The sequence below is a fragment of the Oncorhynchus mykiss genome, chromosome 1 (assembly GCF_013265735.2).
Source record: "Oncorhynchus mykiss isolate Arlee chromosome 1, USDA_OmykA_1.1, whole genome shotgun sequence".
NCBI lineage: Eukaryota > Metazoa > Chordata > Actinopteri > Salmoniformes > Salmonidae > Oncorhynchus > Oncorhynchus mykiss.
The window spans coordinates 79,630,445-79,652,901 of NC_048565.1; the positions used below are offsets into that span (position 1 = coordinate 79,630,445).

Consider the following 22,457-nt stretch of genomic DNA (forward strand, 5'->3'; position numbering starts at 1 on the left):
CCTTATCTGCAGTCTGTTCCCATACGTCTTTCGTTGCGGCGGTAACAGAAGCCTGAGTGCTATTTGAGCGGAGCGTGTCCTCTGAGCTGTCCACCCCACAGGATGGCTTACCCTCACAGATGACTGACCAGAGGAGGGCACAGATATTCTTTTAGAGCATCCCACCACCATCTGGGATGTTTAAACACAAATGGCTAAAGAGCAAACCTCTCAGTCTATGTCACAGAAATGTAGGCTAGTGGTTTAGGTAGATAAGTGAAAGAGACTAGAAACAAGCCTTAGTAGAAAATAACGCACAAGGCTACATCCAGTGATGGCCGAGACCAGCTTAACATAAATTGAGACAATATAATTTCCCCCTCCCACAAATACAATCTACACTCTAAAAGACAATTCAGGAAGGAAAATATAGTATGTACACTACATAACCAAAAGTATGTGAAGATCTGCTCGTTGAACATCTCATTCCAAAATCACGGGCATTAATATGGAGTTGGTCCCCCCTTTCCTGCTATAACAGCCTCCACTCTTCTGGGAAGGCTTTCCACTAGATGTTGGAACATTGCTGCGGGGGACTTGCTTCCATTCAGCAACAAGAGCATTAGAGAGGTCGGGCACTGATGTGGGGCGATTAGGCCTGGCTCGCAGTCGGCGTTCCAAATCATCCCAAGGTATTTGATGGGGTTGAGGTCAGGGCTCTGTGCAGGCCAGTCAAGTTCTTCCAAACCGACCTCGACAAACCATTTCTGTATGGACCTGGGGCATTGTCATACCCAAACTGTTGCCACAAAGTTGGAAGCACAGAATCGTCTAGAATGTCATATTATGCGGTAGCATTAAGATTTCCATTCACAGGAATTAAGGTTCCTAGCCTGAACCATGAAAAACAGCCAAAGACCATTACTCCCCCTCCACCAAACATTATACTATGCATTGGGGCAGTTAGCGTTCTCCTTGCATCCGCCAAACTTTGACTACCAGATGGTGAAGCATGATTCATCACTCCAGAGAACGTGTTTCCACTTCTCCCGAGTTCAATGGTGGCGAGTTTTACACCACTCCAGCCAACAATAGGCATTACGCATGATGATCTAGGCTTGTGTTCGGCTGCTCGGCCATGGAAACCCATTTCATAAAGCTCCAGACAAACAGTTATTGTGCTGATGTTGCTTCCAGTTTTTATGCGCTACACGCTTCAGCGGTCCCGTTCTGTGAGCTTGTGTGGCCTATCACTTCGCGGCTGAGCCGTTGTTGCTCCGAGACGTTTCCACTTCACAATAACAGCGCTTACAGTTGACCGGGCAGCTCCAGCAGGGCAGAAGTTTGCAAATCTGACTTGTTGGAAAGGTGGCATCCTATGACGGCGCCACATTGAAAGTCACTGAGCTCTTCAGTACGGGCCATTTCTACTGCCAATGTTAGGCTATGGAGATTGCGTGGCGGTGTGCTCGATCTTATATACCAGTCAGCAATGAGTGTGGCTGAAAGAGCCGATTACACTAATTTTAAGGCGTGTCCACTTACTTTTGGCCATGAAGTGTATGTCAACAACTGTTCTATGGATGTGCGTGCGTGCGTGCGTATATATATATATATATATATGCACATCCATAGAACATATATATATATAAAATATATATATATATCTAAAAAAAAAAAAATAATTGTATTTATTATTTTGACTTGCAAACCTGCTGTAAAATGAATAAGAGTTCTGGAAAGATTAAGAGAGGATGTCGAGTCATTACTATTCCTTGTTTCTCATTATAGCTAAGATTCAAGGGTGGTTATTGGCGAGAGTGGAGAGGGGCTCTATCTGAGGGGTTGGGATGGGGTGACTGGGAGGGCATCACACACAACTCTGAGGTGTGTGTGGGGCCTCCACTCAGTCTCTCGGTGGACCGACTCTCCCTAACTAGACCCCACCAACCACTAGAATTTAATTAAATTAATACAAACTGACCACAATACATAAGTGGCAGTCTTTCTCCAATCTACCTACAATGTCATAATCCACAGACGGTTGGTAAATGAGGAAAGGAGATGGCGCTTGAAAGCTCTAAAAAGGAAAAGTGCCTCAAAGTACCAAGAAGTACTTTACTTTGTTTTTTTGTATGTTTTCAGTTACACGTTTACTCAGCCCACATGAACACACATTCTATGTAATGTATATTATAACTATGTATTCATAATGACTCTCCCAATTAATGGAATACCCATAGCCCTCATAAAATATTCTAGCAGACATGACCTATTATGTTCTTCAATGATAGGCGGAAGCAACAAGGTTAACCCTGATTGTTACCGACTGCTAAATGACTACATTGATATTGAAGTCATTTAGAAGTCACTCTTATCCAGAGAGACTTACAGTTAGTGCATTCTTCTTAAGATAGCTTGGTGAGACAACCACATACCACAGGCATAGTAAGTACACTTTTCCGCAATAAAGTAGCTGTCAGCAAAGTCAAAACTAGAGGGGGGGGGGGGGGTTTGTGGTGAGAAGGGGGATTATTTAACCCCCTAGAGTCTAATCCCCGTCTAAGCTTCTTTCAGAGCTAGAAGGAGTGGGTGGGGTGGTCAAGTGCAAGTGAAGAGGGGGATTATTTACTCTTTGAAAAAGGTAGGGTTCCAGGTGTTTTCGGAAGATGGGCAGGGACTCCGCTGTCCCAGTTTACGGGGGAAGCTGGTTCCACCATTGGGGTGCCAGGACAGTGAAGAGCTTGGACTGGGCTGACTGGGAGCTGCCCTCCCATATGGGTGGGATGGCCAAAAGAGAACAGGAAGCAGAACAGAGTGCTTGGGTTGGGGTGTAGGGTTTGAGCATAGCCTGAAGGTAGGAAGGTTGTGCACTGGGGCCTCCCACTCCTCTTTCTATTCTGGTTAGAGCCAGTTTGCGCTGTTCTGTGAAGGGAGTAGTACACATCGTTGTACGAGATCTTCAGTTTCTTGACAATTTCTCACATGGAATAGCCTTCATTTCTCAGAACAAGAATAGACTGAAGAGTTTCAGAAGAAAGTCCTTTGTTTCTGGCCATTTTGAGCCTGTAATCGAACTCACAAATGCTGATGCACCAGATACTCAACTAGTATAAAGAAGGCCAGTTTTATTGCTTCTTTAATCAGAACAGTTTTCAGCTGTGCTAACATAATTGAAAAAGGGTTTAGTAATGATCAATTAGCCTTTGAAAATGATCAACTTGGATTAGCTAACACAACATGCCATTGGAACACAGGAGTGATGGTTGCTGATAATGGGCCTCTGTACGCCAATGTAGATATTCCATTCCATTTTTAAATCAGCCGTTTCCAGCTACAATAGTCATTTACAGCGTTAACAATGTCTACACTGTATTTCTGATCAATTTTATGTTATTTTAAATGGACAAAACAGTTGCTTTTCTTTCAAAAACAAGGACATTTCTAAGTGACCCAAAACTTTTGTGTGGCTGGTGTGGTTGACAGCCCATGGGCTTACATGATAACCACACCACAAAAATAATAACAACATTCAATTTAACTAGGCAAGTCAGTTAAGAACAAATTCTTATTTACAATGACGGCCTACCCCGGCCAAACCTGGACGACGCTGGGCCAATTGTGCGCCGCCCTATGGGACTCCAAATCACGGCCGGATGTGATACAGCCTGGAATTGAACCAGGGACTGTAGTGACGTCTCTTGCACTGAGATGCAGTGCCTTAGACCGCTGTACATAAGTACAAAAATAAAAAAGGTTTGTTAAAATAGATAAAACCTACTAATTATAAATGTATAAATTAATTGATCAGTTACCACAAAAAAAAATTAGTTTAAATGTGTGTGTGTGCGCGCATGTGAGAGTTAGGCTGTATGGAGGAGATTACTGAGTAGTTTGGTTCATCAGGCTGACCCCCAGTCTTCGCTTGAAGTTATTGAGGGATGAGGTTTGGCAATGTGAAGATACGAATTTCAGAGTATAGTATCTGATAGACTGAGGTGCGACAGTGGAGAGGGTAAAGGTTATCGCAGTGTCTTGTGTTATATAAATGGATTTCAGAATTGAGCTGGAAGAATCCATTGAAGGGTTTAGACAAAATGAGTATTTGTAGATGAAACATGATATTGAGTTTCTTAAACAAAGGTGCAGATAGAGCCAGTTAATTAGAGGCGGCAGCTAGTCTTGACATTTTTTTTTTTTGTATGATGAGCAATTTGTGTAGGTAGGAGGCCTATGTACTATCATGACTATCTCCTGTTCAGATCTGAAGGATCAGGTTAAAGTGGGCCCGCTTTATAGCGCCCAATCTCTCCCGCAGAGGGGAAGAGGGGTGAAGTTGGCCATTTTATGACGGCTAGAAATTCCTTGCAGAAACTCTCTGCCTGGACATGCAGTATTGAGAGAGGATTTACTCTTTAGAACAATGACATTCTTTCCACCAAAACTCTAACATCAAAAGGTTGAATAATGAAACAATATTTCTGAAATCCATGCGGTTGGAGTGGTGCGTGGGTACTCGAAGAACAATTGTGAGATCAGCTGTGTTTGGGGTTCTCATGAAGGACACTATAACAACATAACTATCTCTGAATGTATATATTTCCCAGTTCTCAGGTTCATATCCAAATGTGAGGAAACATATTGAATTAAATATGAAATTATTTGTGAGAAGATGTAATATGATGTTCGCCTTCTAAATGAGAGAATTGTTTTTCATACAAAGTCTTAACCAAGTCAGTGGCGATGCCTACGTGAGCACAGACATTACATCAGCGTCATGGAACTCCCCCTTTTCCCAGAGTGTATAAAACCCACTTCTGACAAAATCTACAATAGGCCAACAAGACCAACAGCATGAGCTGAGAGGGACGTAATGGCTAGAACTCTGAAACTTTCGACAGAGAAGAAGAAAATCTCTACAAAGACCAGAGGACGTAACGACGCAGTCCAAACGTCACGAATGGTTAAGAAATCTACAAAACTAAAGACTACACATTCACAGTCTGCAGCTGTATATGTAAAATAGTCTAGGAAACTCGACCGAAGACGAGAGGAAGACGAGAGGAGAACATTTCCCTATCGAACGACCAAATGGTACTCTGAAAGATCCATTCTGGAGAACATTTCTCTATCGAACGACCATTGCATTATGTCCACTAGGGACTTCTCATTGCATTATGTAGTACTCAATGCATAACCTATCCTGTGTGTGTGTTTATGTAATTCTGTGTGATTATTTAGTTAGTAAATTAATAATTAAACCAATTCGTATTTCGCCGATTCATCATTTATGCTAGGGTTCGTGCAGATAGCCAAGAGTTTGCGACATTCAGAATGACTGATGAGGTAATAATATATTAATAAGTGACTATAATCGATAAGGTATGAAAGTACCTGAAGAGAGTTAAATTCGGGAAATAGTAACTCAACATTTTCCAGTAGTGCACCAACTTCCTAGTTAATTAATGTTTACATTATTAGTTTAATCACGTAATAATTACACAGAGAATTGATTTGATAATAAAACAGTCTTCACTTTAATGATAGTCCAAAGACACAACATTACTGACCCAGACAATATTACAGTAAATGAGACATGAGTAAATTAAGCTAGAGTTAGGAAGCAAGATGAATGAACCAAATCACCAATCTTTCTGATTATACCAACAGATTTCATCACTTTGCTGCAGACAAATTGAATATGATCTTTCCAGGATACCGTTTCATCAATTAAAACTGAGGAATCTAGTGGATGGGACCTGTTCCATTTCATTCCCACCAATTGGCTCTTCCTTTTACAATATTTCTTATTCGTACCAATTAATACAATAAAGTATAATTTATTTTTACATTTTAAGATAATTTGTTTATCTGTGACCGACCGGCTCTATCTTACATTAACAAATAAATAATTAAATGGTGTTTTTTTTATTTATTTTTACAATAATTGTACAATAATTAAAATTGATTAAATGTTTTTTTTCTCCTCATCGTCACATAATACCCCATAATGACAAAGCAAAAACAGGTTTTTAGACATTTTTGCTATAAAAAAAACCCTGAAATATTACATTTATGTAAGTACTGTATTCAGACCCTTTACTCAGTACTTTGTTGAAGCATCTTTGGCAGTGATTACAGCCTCGAGTCTTCTTGGGTATGTTGCTACAAGCATGGCACACCTGTATTTGGGGAGCTTTTCCCATTATTCTCTACAGATCCTCTCAAGCTCTGTCAGGTTGGATGGGTGTCAGAGTCACCTCCCTGACCAAGGCCCTTTCCCCCTGATTGCTCAGTTTGGCCGGGCGGCCAGCTCTAGGAAGAGTCTTGGTGGTTCCAAACTTCTTCAATTTAAGAATGAGGGAGGCACTGTGTTCTTGGGGACCTTCAATGCTGCAGAATGTTTTTGGTACCCTTCCCCAGATCTGTGCCTCGACACAATCCTGTCTCTGAGCTCTACGGACAATTCCTTCCACCTCATGGCTTGATTTTTGCTCTGACATACACTGTCAACTGTGGGACCTTATATAGACAGGTGTGCGCCTTTCCAAATCATGTCCAATCAATTTAATTTACCACAAGTGGACTCCAAGTTGTAGAAACATCTCAAGGGCGATCAATGGAAACAGAATGCACCTGAGCTCAATTTCGAGTGACATAGCAAAGGGTCTGAATACTTACGTAAATTAGGTATTTCTGTTTTTTATTTGTAATACATTTCAAAACTTTTCTAAAAAACTGTTTTTGCTTTGTCGTTATGGGGTGTTGTGTGTAGATTTCTGAGGATTTTTTTTGTACTTTTCCATTTAATTATTAGATTAAGGTTGTAATGTAACAAAATGTGGAAAAAGTCAAGGGGTATGTAAACTTTCCGAAGGCACTGTATATCATACACTACAGTTGAGGAACAATTGGAAAGGATTTCTGCTTTCAAAGTTGATTAACATGTCACCCCACTTTTGAGAAAATGGCCCTTGAATGTTTTGGTACACCTACTGTTTGGCTACACCCATTCAGCATCGTTCAGACCCTCTTAAGCCTTAGCCCCACCCATCTCTTTAAGGATTCAGATGAGGCCATGTGCTTAACAGAGCGAGTATGGCAGTGTACTCAACCAAAGATTAAGACTAAAGGCTGGTTTATACTACGTCTATCTACATGTCTGTAGACAGTTGTCACAGTGACATCACTAATATTCCATTGTTGTCCGACATTCAAACTTGTCGTTATGAAAAACGCATAAACACAAAAACAACTATCAGCCTGATCGTCCAAAATAGCCTAACTGGTGTATTTTAACACCAATAAAACCCATGCATTTAAATTATGAATGTAGTATACAGTGGGGCAAAAAAGTATTTAGTCAGCCACCAATTGTGCAAGTTCTCCCACTTAAAAAGATGAGAGGCCTGTAATTTTCATCATAGGTACACCTCAACTATGACAAAATTAGAAAAAAAATCCAGAAAATCACATTGTAGGATTTCTTTATTAATTTATTTGCAAATTATGGTGGAAAATAAGTATTTGGTCACCTAGAAACAAGCAAGACTTCTGGCTCTCACAGACCTGTAACTTCTTCTTTAAGAGGCTCCCCTGTCCTCCACTCGTTACCTGTATTAATGGCACCTGTTTGAACTTGTTATCAGTATAAAAGACACCTGTCCACAACCTCAAACAGTCACACTCCAAACTCCACTATGGCCAAGACCAAATAGCTGTCAAAGGACACCAGAAACAAAATTGTAGACCTACACCAGGCTGGGAAGGCTAAATCTGCAATAGGTAAGCAGCTTGGTTTGAAGAAATCAACTGTGGGAGCAATTATTAGGAAATGGAAGACATACAAGACCACTGATAATCTTCCTCGATCTGGGGCTCCACGCAAGATCTCACCCCGTGGAGTCAAAATGATCACAAGAACGGTGAGCAAAAATCCCAGAACCACACGGGGGGACCTAGTGAATGACCTGCAGAGAGCTGGGACCAAAGTAACAAAGCCTACCATCAGTAACACACTACGCCGCCAGGGACTCAAATCCTGCAGTGCCAGACGTGTCCCCCTGCTTAAGCCAGTACATGTCCAGGCCCGTCTGAATTTGCTAGAGAGCATTGGATGATCCAGAAGAAGATTGGGAGAATGTCATATGGTCTGATGAAACCAAAATATAACTTGTTGGTAAAAACTCAACTCGTCGTGTTTGGAGGATAAAGAATGCTGAGTTGCATCTAAAGAACACCATACCTACTGTGAAGCATGGGGGTGGAAACATCATGCTTTGGGGCTATTTTTCTGCAAAGGGACCAGGACGACTGATCCGTGTAAAGGAAAGAATGAATGGGGCCATGTATCGTGAGATTTTGAGTGAAAACCTCCTTCCATCAGCAAGGGCATTGAAGATGAAACGTGGCTGGATCTTTCAACATGACAATGATCCCAAACACACCGCCCGGGCAATGAAGGAGTGGCTTCGTAAGAAGCATTTCAAGGTCCTGGAGTGGCCTAGCCAGTCTCCAGATCTCAACCCCATAGAAAATCTTTGGAGGGAGTTGAAAGTCCGTGTTGCCCAGCAACAGCCCCAACACGTCACTGCTTTAGAGGAGATCTGCATGGAGGAATGGGCCAAAATACCAGCAACAGTGTGTGAAAACCTTGTGAAGACTTACAGAAAATGTTTGACCTCTGTCATTGCCAACAAAGGGTATATAACAGTATTGAGATAAACTTTTGTTATTGACCAAATACTTATTTTCCACCATATTTTGCAAATAAATTAATAAAAAATCCTACAACATTTTGTCTGTCATAGTTGAAGTGTACCTATGATGAAAATTACATGCCTCATCTTTAAGTGGGAGAACTTGCACAATTGGTGGCTGACTAAATACTTTTTTGCCCCACTGTATGTCAAAGTTTGTCACATGCACAGGATACAGAAGGTGTAAACGGTACAGGTAGCTAGCTAAACAACGAACCATAATCCCAACCCATAACATTACTACCATGCATGAATCTGCAGGTAGATAAAGCTAACCAACTAGGTTCAATGTTAGCTAGCTAACAGACTAACAATGCAAAAGGATTTCTGAGATACAAATAATATTACTACACAGATCATACACGTAACGTAATGTTAGCTAGCAAGCCAGCCAGCTAACGTTAGTTAGCTAACTAACCGGATGTTTTAACATGCAATGAAAATTGAGAAAATTAGAAACATAATATCTGAAAATGAAGCTAGCTAGACTCTTAACCGTATACATGGCTGAACGCTTCTCCCTCTCTGTCAAGGATGCCATAGTTGCCCTTAGTTTGAAAATGCAATCCAGAGATGTGTTCTCTTTTTGACTCCTTCCGCATATTTGCAATCAAACGCCAGAATTTTCTCCTTGGGTTTCATACCCTGCTTCCACCGGGTATTCCAGTGATTTCAAAACTAGGTCAACTTCTTTGGTGACAACACTGTTGATCACCGTTTCAGAAGAGTCTACAATGTCTGATTCAATGATTTTATTTGAACCTAAATCAGGGATTTCCTCATTGTCTGATTCATTTTCAGAGTCAGAATGGCACGATCATCGAGCAATAGCAACACTTTTGAAGTTTGTGATATCTTTCAAAAAAGCTGCATTAGAAAGGATTACCTACACATACTGAGCAGCTCATGTTAAACATATGAATGCTACATGGCAGACCAATCCGAATTCATCCCTCAGCATGTCCAGCCCAGCCATTATCTCAGCCAATAATGGTTAGCTGGAAGGTTCCTGTCTTTCTCCGTAGCTAAACCAACTAGGTTCGTAATTTAACAATTATACTTGTATTTAAGGATGGCAAACATACACAAGCAAGGCAGACTTTATCACACATGCATCAGTATGATAAACAGAGAGAAAGCAGAGAACTGACTGCACTTTACTAAACGAGCGGGAGATCACCAACTCACAAGTTAGTGCTGTGGATACAAGCAGTATGCGGGGGCAGTAAGTCAGAATACAGGTCAAAGATGTTTGGGACACTTCACCCTTACCCTCCTTAAAAACAATGACATTTCTTGAAACACTGACAAATTGTTAAGTCTACCAAATGTAGTGTACTGTGTTCGTAATAGTTTTGGGGACAGAAAACTGAGATGGAATGTCGACTCAGTTTCATCCTGCTCCATCTTCTAGCTCTGCCTGCACTGGACCTCCTCTCCTCACTATATCCGCTGGTGACTGAACATTCCAATCGGATTAAAGAGATGACCCCATGTGACATGTCGGAGTTTCACCTTTCGTCTGATCTAAAGGTGCACACTAATATGACAATCATCAGTCATTGTGTACTACATCACTGTTACTCAACACAACCTGCTAAGATCCAAACACAAGAACTCCTCCTTCCAAACCGAGGAGAGGATTGGTGGAGGCACAAGCAGAGCCATTCAGAGGTCTCCTCTGTGGCACGTGACTGGGTGACAGACAAGGCCGACTGAGAAGACTGCTCATTCGTCCATGATCTAAGCACATCTCGTGTCGTAATGGTCCTCGAGCAGATTAAGTAATTCTAAGGCAAGGCGAAGGAGGACAGCAAGGCAGCCGTAGGGCTCCTAACCAAGCATACTGCTCCACTAAAGACCTTAATTACATAAGATAGCAAAGCCATTTAGCCTTCCTAAGAGGCCATGGACCAAATACACCCCATTTGCACTGATCAAAAACTTTGGGCAAATCGGAGCAGACACTAATACAGAAAAGGCCATAGACAAAGGGGACAGTGTCAACATTTTGCTTGTGTGTTGTAAACATTGGGCTCAAAACAAACAAAGACAGAAAGCTCAGCTTTCTACGCTGCCCTCTACTAGGTAGAGTGCTGACTGTGTGATCTCCATGGGTTGTGTTTTCCTCTCGTCTCCCTCCATTCATTAATTTACTCCAGCTCTCTTCTATGGCCATTCTCATCTCTTTCGCACACCTTACTGCTTACCTCCCATCGCTCCTCGCTCTCTAGCAAACTTAGTTTTTTCTCAGAATACTGGTTGTATTGTGAGCTAGAGTAGAGACCGTGCTAATGACGTGCAAAGGGCTGTGTGTGTACACTATGAAAAGTCTCATTGGATTTCAGTGAGACTGTTGTAGGGGGTCAACTAGTATAGGGGCTGGATTGTCCCAGAGTCCATAACTGTGTCAATGACGATTTACAAACTAACAGTGAGAGATGACAGCTTGGGCCCTGCTTAGTGAATCACTGCAGTCACAGACGTGCAGCGCCAGCTCCCCAGCTGGCAGCTCAGGTTAATAGCAGCCAGAATGCAACAGACAACCACGTACAGCAGGACCAGGCACAGTAGGGCGGCACCATGGCTACTAGGACTGCCATGTACCACAGACAGAATTGATTATCAATGACTGTGTGGAATCCATTACTGACAAACACAGTTGAAAACAAGACCTAATACTATCCCAGAATGAACTACAAAAATGTTGCTTTATAAATGACATACTGTGATATCGGCAACCTCTTTTTCCATACAGTAAGTTAGTAGAGACAGTTCATTATAACCTCCGATATACTAGGCAGTGAGGAGAGTCAGAGTTGACCTACCTTCTGAGACGTAGACAAAGGGCTTGTTCTTCACAGAGAGAAGAGTTAGCAGGTTGAAGAACAGAGCTACAAAGGTCCCCACCAACAGACGACCCCTACACACACACACACACAAAATAGACGCACACTTGTAACACATTGATGTCAAACATAGCACACACACTCTCCATGGCTTGTACAGTTGTCTCCATTGCCGTTCACTACACAAGTACTAGGCTAATTACTGTGCATACAATCAAGTTAAGAGTAATATTATTGCTAAAATTAAGTTGGAATACATGACACTTTCACAATGAAGTTAAAGAAGAAGTGAATTGTGATGGAAAACAAACACGTGTAAAAGTGTCCAAAACACAAACATCAAAACAACCAAATAGAGACAATTCAATTTTTTTTATATCCAAAAACAAATCAACTGAGGCAGATTTTAATGCTGAGGGAAGTCAGTGGGTGCTGCATTGTAAATGGATGTTCTACACTAGATTACATGTTGTGGTACCTGGAACATGTGACGTCTTGCCTGGCTAACACCTGCTGCCCAGCAGTGAAAATAATACTTGTGGTTTTAGTGATAGTGCACTCCAATGTTCCACTGCTTTGAAATGTAATCTCGTCAACGGAGACAGGTTTAAGTCAGTCTTGTTTTCATCAAACTACTAATCTTTGTTTCATAATGGTGATCCAGGCTGTGGCGAGTGATGGCAACATAATTAGCTGAAAATCACATTGTTTTCAGTTTAGAGAGACGAGAGCGACGGTAGGCTAGCACTGTCTGGACCTGCGTGTGATGTTTGTTTGGGCTGCTGTTCTCCCTGGAGTGTGTGTGTGGAACACGGGCGTGTGGGCAAGCGTGTTTGGACCGGGGCCTACTTACGTGTGCACCTCAGGCTGCTCCACGAATCTCTCCACACTGACAAAATAACAGAAGGGAAGAAAAACAGTGTCACATAGAAACATGGGACAATATGGGACAAGTTAATAAACAAGAAAGGTACCACGTGACCTGACAAGGAAACCCTCTGTTGGGCTGTTATAGTACAAGGGCACTTCATATACCAGGAAACTCTCTATTGGGCTGCTGTTCTAGTCATACTCGCATTCGTAGTCGTATCCATTTTATCATAGTTGATACTCGAAATCGGATCTACTCGTGATCGGAAAATCCGGAAGTGAGCTTTAAATGCCAGTAAAGCGTATACCTCAAGTGTGCATTGCTTCGCTATCACTCAGAGCTCATCGTTATGTTGCTTAACTCTTCCACACACATTGTTCAAAGGCAATCGACCCTGACAGATGAAAATGCACATGATTTATTTAGTCCTTTTCAATTATCAACAAAATAAGCTAATAAATAGCATAATGCATGGCTGGCTACTGCAGCCTGTATTTATTACAGACACAGATTTACAGTGCCTTCAGAAAGTATTCACACCCCTTGAATTTTATCACATTTTGTTGGTTTACAACCTGAATGGATTAAATAGAGATGTTGTGACTGGATTACACACAATACCCCATAATGTCAAAGTGGAATTATGTTTGATATTTTTTACAAATTAATTCAAAGTTAAAAGTCGAAATGTCTTGAGTCAACTACTCAACCCCTTTGTTATGACAAGCCTAAATAAGTTCAGGAGTAGAAATTTGCTTAACAAGTCACATAATTAGTTGCATGGACTCCCTCTGTTTGCAATAGTGTTTAACATTATTTTTGAATGACTACCTCATCTCGGTACCCCACACATACAATTATTTGTATGGTCCCTCAGCCGAGCAGTGAATTTCAAACACAGATTCAACCACAAAGACCAGGGAGGTTTTCCAATGCCTCACAAAGAAGAGCACTTATTGGTAGATGTGTAAAACAACTCAAAAAGCAGACATTGAATATCCCTTTGAGCATGTTGAAGTTATTAATTACACATTGGATGGTGTATCAATACACCCAGTCACTACAAAGATACAGGCGTCCTTTCTAACTCAGTTGCCAGAGAGGAAGAAAACTGCTCAGGGATTTCACCTGGAGGCCAATGGTGTCTTTAAAACAGATACAGAGTTTAATGGCTGTGAAAACTGAGAATGTATCAGCCTAATTGACAGAGTGAAAAGAAGGAAGCCTGTACAGAATAAAAAAATCCAAAACATGCATCCTGTTTGCAACAAGGCACTAAAGAAATACTGCAAAAAATGAGGCAAAGCAATTAGCCCCTTGTATTCAGGACAAAACGTTATGTTTGGGGCAAATCCAATACAACACATTAATGAGTACCACTCTCCAAATTTTCAAGCATAGTGGTGGCTGCATCATGTTATGGGCATGCTTGTAATCGTTAAGGACTGGGGAGTTCTTCAGGATAAAAAAAATAAATGGAATGGAGCTATGCATAGGCAAATTCCTAGAGCATAACCTGGTTCAGTCGGCTTTTCATCAGACACTGGGAGATTAATTCACCTTTCAGCAGGACAATAACCAAGGTCAAATATACACTGGAGTTGCTTACCAATAATTGTTATTTTTTTATTTTTTTTATTTCACCTTTATTTAACCAGGTAGGCTAGTTGAGAACAAGTTCTCATTTGCAACTGCGACCTGGCCAAGATAAAGCATAGCAGTGTGAACAGACAACACAGAGTTACACATGGAGTAAACAATTAACAAGTCAGTAACACAGTAGAGAAAAAAAAGGGGAGTCTATATACATTGTGTGCAAAAGGCATGAGGAGGTAGGCGAATAATTAAAATTTTGCAGATTAACAACACTGGAGTGATAAATGATCAGATGGTCATGTACAGGTAGAGATATTGGTGTGCAAAAGAGCAGAAAAGTAAATAAATAAAAACAGTATGGGGATGAGGTAGGTAAAAATGGGTGGGCTGTTTACCGATAGACTATGTACAGCTGCAGCGCTCGGTTAGCTGCTCAGATAGCAGATGTTTGAAGTTGGTGAGGGAGATAAAAGTCTCCAACTTCAGCGATTTTTGCAATTCGTTCCAGTCACAGGCAGCAGAGAACTGGAACGAAAGGCGGCCAAATGAGGTGTTGGCTTTAGGGATGATCAGTGAGATACACCTGCTGGAGCGCGTGCTACGGATGGGTGTTGCCATCGTGACCAGTGAACTGAGATAAGGCGGAGCTTTACCTAGCATGGACTTGTAGATGACCTGGAGCCAGTGGGTCTGGCGACGAATATGTAGCGAGGGCCAGCCGACTAGAGCATACAAGTCGCAGTGGTGGGTGGTATAAGGTGCTTTAGTGACAAAACGGATGGCACTGTGATAAACTGCATCCAGTTTGCTGAGTAGAGTGTTGGAAGCAATTTTGTAGATGACATCGCCGAAGTCGAGGATCGGTAGGATAGTCAGTTTTACTAGGGTAAGTTTGGCGGCGTGAGTGAAGGAGGCTTTGTTGCGGAATAGAAAGCCGATTCTTGATTTGATTTTCGATTGGAGATGTTTGATATGAGTCTGGAAGGAGAGTTTGCAGTCTAACCAGACACCTAGGTACTTATAGATGTCCACATATTCAAGGTCGGAACCATCCAGGGTGGTGATGCTGGTCAGGCGTGCGGGTGCAGGCAGCGAACGGTTGAAAAGCATGCATTTGGTTTTACTAGCGTTTAAGAGCAGTTGGAGGCCACAGAAGGAGTGTTGTATGGCATTGAAGCTCGTTTGGAGGTTAGATAGCAGTGTCCAAGGACGGGCCGGATGTATATAGAATGGTGTCGTCTGCGTAGAGGTGGATCAGGGAATCGCCCGCAGCAAGAGCAACATCATTGATATATACAGAGAAAAGAGTCGGCCCTAGGATTGAACCCTGTGGCACCCCCATAGAGACTGCCAGAGGACCGGACAGCATGCCCTCCGATTTGACACACTGAACTCTGTCTGCAAAGTAATTGGTGAACCAGGCAAGGCAGTCATCCGAAAAACCGAGGCTACTGAGTCTGCCGATAAGAATATGGTGATTGACAGAGTCGAAAGCCTTGGCAAGGTCGATGATGACGGCTGCACAGTACTATCTTTTATCGATGGCGGTTATGATATCGTTTAGTACCTTGAGCGTGGCTGAGGTGACCCGTGACCGGCTCGGAAACCAGATTGCACAGCGGAGAAGGTACGGTGGGATTCGAGATGGTCAGTGAACTGTTTGTTGACTTGGCTTTCGAAGACCTTAGATAGGCAGGGCAGGATGGATATAGGTCTGTAACAGTTTGGGTCCAGGGTGTCTCCCCCTTTAAAGAGGGGGATGACTGCGGCAGCTTTCCAATCCTTGGGGATCTCAGACGATATGAGAGAGAGGTTGAACAGGCTGATAATAGGGGTTGCGACAATGGCGGCGGATAGTTTCAGAAATAGAGGGTCCAGATTGTCAAGCCCAGCTGATTTGTACAGGTCCAGGTTTTGCAGCTCTTTCAGAACATCTGCTATCTGGATTTGGGTAAAGGAGAACCTGGAGAGGCTTGAGCGAGTAGCTGCGCGGGGGGGGGGGGGGGGGGGGGGGGGGGGGGGGAGCTGTTGGCCGAGGTTGGAGTAGCCAGGCGGAAGGCATGGCCAGCCGTTGAGAAATGCTTGTTGAAGTTTTCGATAATCATGGATTTATCGGTGGTGACCGTGTTACCTAGCCTCAGTGCAGTGGGCAGCTGGGAGGAGGTGCACTTGTTCTCCATGGACTTCACCGTGTCCCAGAACTTTTTGGACTTGGAGCTACAGGATGCAAACTTCTGCCTGAAGAAGCTGGCCTTAGCTTTCCTGACTGACTGCGTGTATTGGTTCCTGACTTCCCTGAACAGTTGCATATCGCGGGGACTATTCGATGCTATTGCAGTCCGCCACAGGATGTTTTTGTGCTGGTCGAGGGCAGTCAGGTCTGGAGTGAACCAAGGGCTATATCTGTTCTTAGTTCTGCATTTTTTGAACGGAGCATACTTATCTAAAATGGTGAGGAAGTTACTTTTAAAGAATGACCAGGCATCCTCAACTGACGGGATGAGGTCAATGTCCTTCCAGGATACCCGGGCCAGGTCGATTAGAAAGGCCTGCTCACAGAAGTGTTTTAGGGAGCGTTTGACAGTGATGAGGGGTGGTCGTTTGACTGCGGCTCCGTAGCGGATACAGGCAATGAGGCAGTGATCGCTGAGATCCTGGTTGAAGACAGCGGAGGTGTATTTGGAGGGCCAGTTGGTCAGGATGACGTCTATGAGGGTGCCCTTGTTTACAGATTTAGGGTTGTACCTGGTGGGTTCCTTGATGATTTGTGTGAGATTGAGGGCATCTAGCTTAGATTGTAGGACTGCCGGGGTGTTAAGCATATCCCAGTTTAGGTCACCTAACAGAACAAACTCTGAAGCTAGATGGGGGGCGATCAATTCACAAATGGTGTCCAGGGCACAGCTGGGAGCTGAGGGGGGTCGGTGGCAGGCGGAAACAGTGAGCGACTTATTTCTGGAGAGAGTAATTTTCAAAATTAGTAGTTCGAACTGTTTGGGTATGGACCTGAAAAGTATGACATTACTTTGCAGGCTATCTCTGCAGTAGACTGCAACTCCTCCCCCTTTGGCAGTTCTATCTTGACGGAAAATGTTATAGTTGGGTATGGAAATCTCAGAATTTTTAGTGGCCTTCCTGAGCCAGGATTCAGACACGGCAAGGACATCAGGGTTAGCAGAGTGTGCTAAAGCAGTGAGTAAAACAAACTTAGGGAGGAGGCTTCTGATGTTGACATGCATGAAACCAAGGCTTTTTCGATCACAGAAGTCAACAAATGAGGGTGCCTGGGGACATGCAGGGCCTGGGTTTACCTCCACATCACCCGCGGAACAGAGGAGGAGTAGAATGAGGGTGCGGCTAAAGGCTATCAAAACTGGTCGCCTAGAGCGTTGGGGACAGAGAACAAAAGGAGCAGATTTCTGGGCATGGTAGAATATATTCAGGGCATAATGCGCAGACAGGGGTATGGTGGGGTGCGGGTACAGCGGAGGTAAGCTCAGGCACTGGGTGATGATGAGAGAGGTTGTATCACTGGACATGCTGGTTGTAATGGGTGAGGTCACCGCATGTGTGGGAGGTGGGACAAAGGAGGTATCAGGGGTATGAAGAGTGGAACTAGGGGCTTCATTGTAAACTAAAACAATGATAACCTACCTGAACAACAGTATACAAGGCATATTGACATTTGAGAGAGACATACAGCGAGGCATACAGTAATCACAGGTATTGAATTGGGAGAGCTAGCTAAAACTGTGAATGTTCCTGAGTGACGAGTTACAGTTTTGACTTAAATCGAAGGCAAGACGTGAAAACGGATGTGTAGCAAATTTGCTAAATTTTTCTAATAACATGTTTTCACTTTGTCATTATGGGGTATTGTGTGTAGATGGGTGAAAAAAATATATGATTTTCTAATGATCTGTTGCTCTGTAAACATGCCTAAGGTGAGAATAAATAATAATAGCATGCTTGGATCATGACACAACGACAGACGTCAACAATGGAATAATTATTTGGACAGACAAAGTAGGCCTACTTAACAACGCCAAGCAGACAGACAAAAACCACCATATGGCCTCAGTAAAGTGTATGGGAAATAACTACATTGAACTACTATGTCCAACTATGGATTCCCATTCAAACACAATGTTTGGAGAAGGGGAGACTTGTGACCCTGAGACGAGTGACTGAGTGAGTGAAACAGAGGCGTGCTCTGTCTGGAGAAATTAGTGCAGAAGGAGAGCGGCTTGCTTCATTCCAAATCATCGTAGCAGGCTCAACCAATATCCTGCCCATTTCTTTACAGACGGAGAAACTAGCCGACAGTTGTTTAACCACATAGCGCTTCACACTGAGTGAAAGAGAGATGCCATATCCATTACGATACTTGTTTTGTCAGAGTACTTGGCACACCCCTAGAATAAGGGCACTTCCTATACCAGGGAAAACACATGGCGCTAGTAATAATGAGGGGAGTCTGCGCTGAGATGCTAAGGCGGAGTGATATAATAAAAGAGATGGCTAGGACACGCTGGGAGCTACATGGCCGATTAAGTCTGATAGTAACACTAGAACCGATCACTGGGACAACAGCCATCAGAAACACGCCACAAAAGGCTATTTACAGAAGTGGTTTTGCATATGTCTCCAGGATAGATTTGTCCTTTAGGTGGATGATCAAAACCTTTGTCCAGTATTCATGGCAACATTAAGAGAAGAAGGTATGGAGTCAGCCTAAATTTACCATACACTTACCACAAATCAACCTGGACTCGGGTAGATGTAACATAGTACATTTAAATCCGAGATACTCCAATTAGTATGATATGTTCCGTTTTGAATGGCATGTATTAATTTGTGGATGGATGTCCATCACCCATTTCTTATGATGGATTATGAATTGCAATTCGGACAATATGCTACAAATTGCAATTCGTGCAATATGTTACGAATCTGCAAAACATATGATATGTCACAAATTCCTATTTGTTGTGGCTAACACTAGCTAAGTGGCTAACTTTAGCTAGGCTAGAGCTTTAGGTTAGGAGTTGGGTTAAAAGGATTAAGGTTATCAAACATGCTAAGTAGTTGCAAAGTAGCTAAAAAGTAGAAAGTTGTTGCAAAATTGCTAAACTGCAAAAGTTGTCCATGGTGTGATTAGAACATGCAACCTTTGTGTTGCTAAACGTTGGTGTTATAATACTACCCATCCACCCTGACCAACCACCATACTTTCGTTTTTGCCCCCTAAGGTCGATGTCCGCGTCCCCACAAAATCAAATTTGCAAAATTACAAAAATTCCCAATAAAGATCTGTCCGTTTCAGCTAGAGATCAGTTTCTTTTTTGCATTGGATGCATCCACAGATGTCACACTTTCTCATCTGCAGTGAAAGATGACAGTGCTAGCTAGAGGAGTGTTTGTCAGACCATAAGACAACGAAAAAAGTTCTCACAAAATTGTCTGTACGCTTTGGCGGTTTGGCCTATAAACTATTATGACCCCTCTGTGGAAAGATGACTCTCATATATGTTGGTTGTTTTGCTCTAAGACGCCCACAGGCCTCACAAGACTTGTCTGAAGGTACCCAAGTACCAGTAGAAAATAATAATGGATGTACAGTCGTGGCCAAAAGTTTTGAGAATGACACAAATATTAATTTTCAAAGTCTGCTGCCTCAGTTTGTATGATGGCAATTTGCATATACTCCAGAATGTTATGAAGAGCGATCAGATGAATTGCAATTTATTGCAAAGTCCCTCTTTGCCATGCAAATGAACTGAATCCCCCAAAAACATTTCCACTGAATTTCAGCCCTGCCACAAAAGGACTAGCTGACATCATGTCAGTGATTCTCTCGTTAACACAGGCGTGAATGTTGACAAGGACAAGGCTGGAGATCACTCTGTCATGCTGAATGAGTTCAAATAATAGACTGGAAGCCTCAAAATGAGAGTGGTGCTTGGAATCATTGTTCTTCCTCTGCCATCCATGGTTACCTGCAAGGAAACACGTGCCATCATCATTACTTTGCACAAAAAGGGCTTCACAGGCAAGGATATTGCTGCCAGTAAGATTGCACCTAAATCAACCATTTATCGGATCATCAAGAACTTCAAGGAGAGCGGTTCAATTGTTGTGAAGAAGGTTTCAGGGCGCCCAAGAAAGTCCAGCAAGCGCCAGCACCGTCTCCTAAAGTTGATTCAGCTGCGGGATTGGGGCAACACCAGTACAGAGCATGCTCAGGAATGGCAGCAGGCAGGTGTGAGTGCATATGCACGCACAATGAGGCAAAGACTTTTGAAGGATGGCCTGGTGTCAAGAAGGGCAGCAAAGAAGCCAATTCTCTCCAGGAAAAACATCAGGGACAGACAGATATTCTGCCAAAGATACAGCGATTGGACTGCTGAGGACTGGGGTAAAGTCATTTTCTCTGATGAATCACCTTTCCGATTGTTTGGGGCATCCGGAATAAAGCTTGTCCGGGGAAGACAAGGTGAGCACTACCATCAGTCCTGTGTCATGCCAACAGTAAAGCATCCTGAGACCATTCATGTGTGGGGTTGCTTCTCAGCCAAGGGAGTGGGCTCACTCACAATTTTGCCTAAGAACACAGTCATGAATAAAGAATGGTACCAACACATCCTCCAAGAGAGCAACTTCTCCCAACCATCCAGGAACAGTTTGGTGACGAACAATGCCTTTCTCAGCATGATGGAGCACCTTGCCTTAAGGTAAAAGTGATAACTAAGAGGCTCGGGGAACAAAACATCAATATTTTGTCCTCCGGACAGAGCTGGTGTAACTAAGTCAGGTTTGGAGGCCTCCTTGCTCGCACACACTTTTTCAGTTCTGCCCACACATTTTCTATAGGATTGAGGTCAGGGCTTTGTGATGGCCACTCCAATACCTCGACTTTGTTGTCCTTAAGCCATTTTGCCACAGCTTTGGAAGTATGCTTGGGGTCATTGTCCATTTGGAAGACCCATTGCGACCAAGCTTCCTGACTGATGTCTTGAGATTGCTTCAATATATCCACATAATGTTCCATACTCATGATGCCATCTATTTTGTGAAGTGCACCAGCCCCTCCTGCAGCAAAGCACCCCCACAACATGATGCTGCCACCCCCGTGCTTCACTGTTGGGATGGTGTTCTTCAGCTTGCAAGCCTCCACCTTTTTCCTCCAAACAAAATTATGGTAATTATGGCCAAACAGTTCTATTTTTGTTTTAGCAGACCAGAGGACATTTCTCAAAAAAGTACGATCTTTGTCCCCATGTGCTGTTGCAAACCGTAGTCTGGCTTTTTTTTATGGTGGTTTTGGAGCAGTGGCTTCTTCCTTGCTGAGCGGCCTTTCAGGTTATGTCGATATAGGACTTGATTTACTGTGAATATAGATACTTTTGTACCTGTTTCCTCCAGCATCTTCACAAGGTCCTTTGTGTTGTTCTGAGATTGATTTGCACTTTTAGCACCAAAGTACGTTCATCTCTAGGAGACAGAACGTGTCTCCTTCCTGAGCGGTATGACGGCTGCGTGGTCCCATGGTGTTAATACTTGCGTACTATTGTTTGTACAGTTGAACGTGGTACCTTCAGGAGTTTGGAAATTACTCCCAATGATGTACCAGACATGTGGAGGTCTACAATTTCTTTTCTGAGGTCTTGGTAGATTTCTTTAAATTTTCCCATGATGTCAAGCAAAGAGGCACTGAGTTTGAAGGTAGGCCTTGAAATACATCCACAGATACACCTCCAATTGACTCAAATGATGTCAATTCGCCTATCAGAAGCTTCTAAAGCCATGACATCATTTTCTGGAATTTTCCAAGCTATTTAAAGACACAGTCAACTTTGTGTATGTAAACTTCTGTCCCACTGGAATTGTGATACAGTGAATTATAAGTGAAATAATCTGTCTGTAAACAATTGTTGGAAAAATTACTTGTGTCATGCACAAAGTAGATGTCCTAACCGAGCGACTATAGTTTGTTAACAAGAAATGTGTGGAGTTGTTGAAAAACAAGTTAATGACTCCAACCTAAGTGTATGTAAACTTCGACTTCAACTGTATATATGGACACTGTTAAGTGCCAAAAATAAGGGGTTATATGATATTCCTGATCTTTCTTATATCTTTGACACTTCAGAACAAACTTCCTTTTTATTTTTTGGGAGGAGAAACTGTTGTTCCATGTAGTGAATCTGTTATTCAATATGTTTGTATGGGCTAATTGTATTAAGGCCCAATTTTTTTTATACTTCAGGTAGTATTAAAATTCAAAATCAAATTGCTAAATGATCCTTGGTAGGACCTTTTAAAAACAATTCCATATAGCTTAGTAGAACCCTCCACCGTGTTAGACAGGGCTTAGACTCTTATGGATTAAGTAACCTTCTG

The 22,457-nt window shown here is 42.6% G+C and overlaps 1 protein-coding gene across 2 annotated transcripts in view; it reads right to left on the reverse strand.

The window, feature by feature from the left end:
* The window catches only part of LOC100136270 (zinc transporter 6), a 79,943-nt gene that overhangs the window by 17,808 nt on the left and 39,678 nt on the right, over positions 1-22,457 (reverse strand). For both annotated transcript variants that reach the window (XM_021613015.2, XM_036986287.1), the window contains exons 8-9: positions 12,441-12,476; positions 11,567-11,661 (exon numbers count right to left, since the gene is read on the reverse strand). In XM_021613015.2, coding sequence (XP_021468690.2) covers positions 11,567-11,661; positions 12,441-12,476 — 131 coding nt within the window. The remainder of the gene's footprint in view (positions 1-11,566; positions 11,662-12,440; positions 12,477-22,457) is intronic.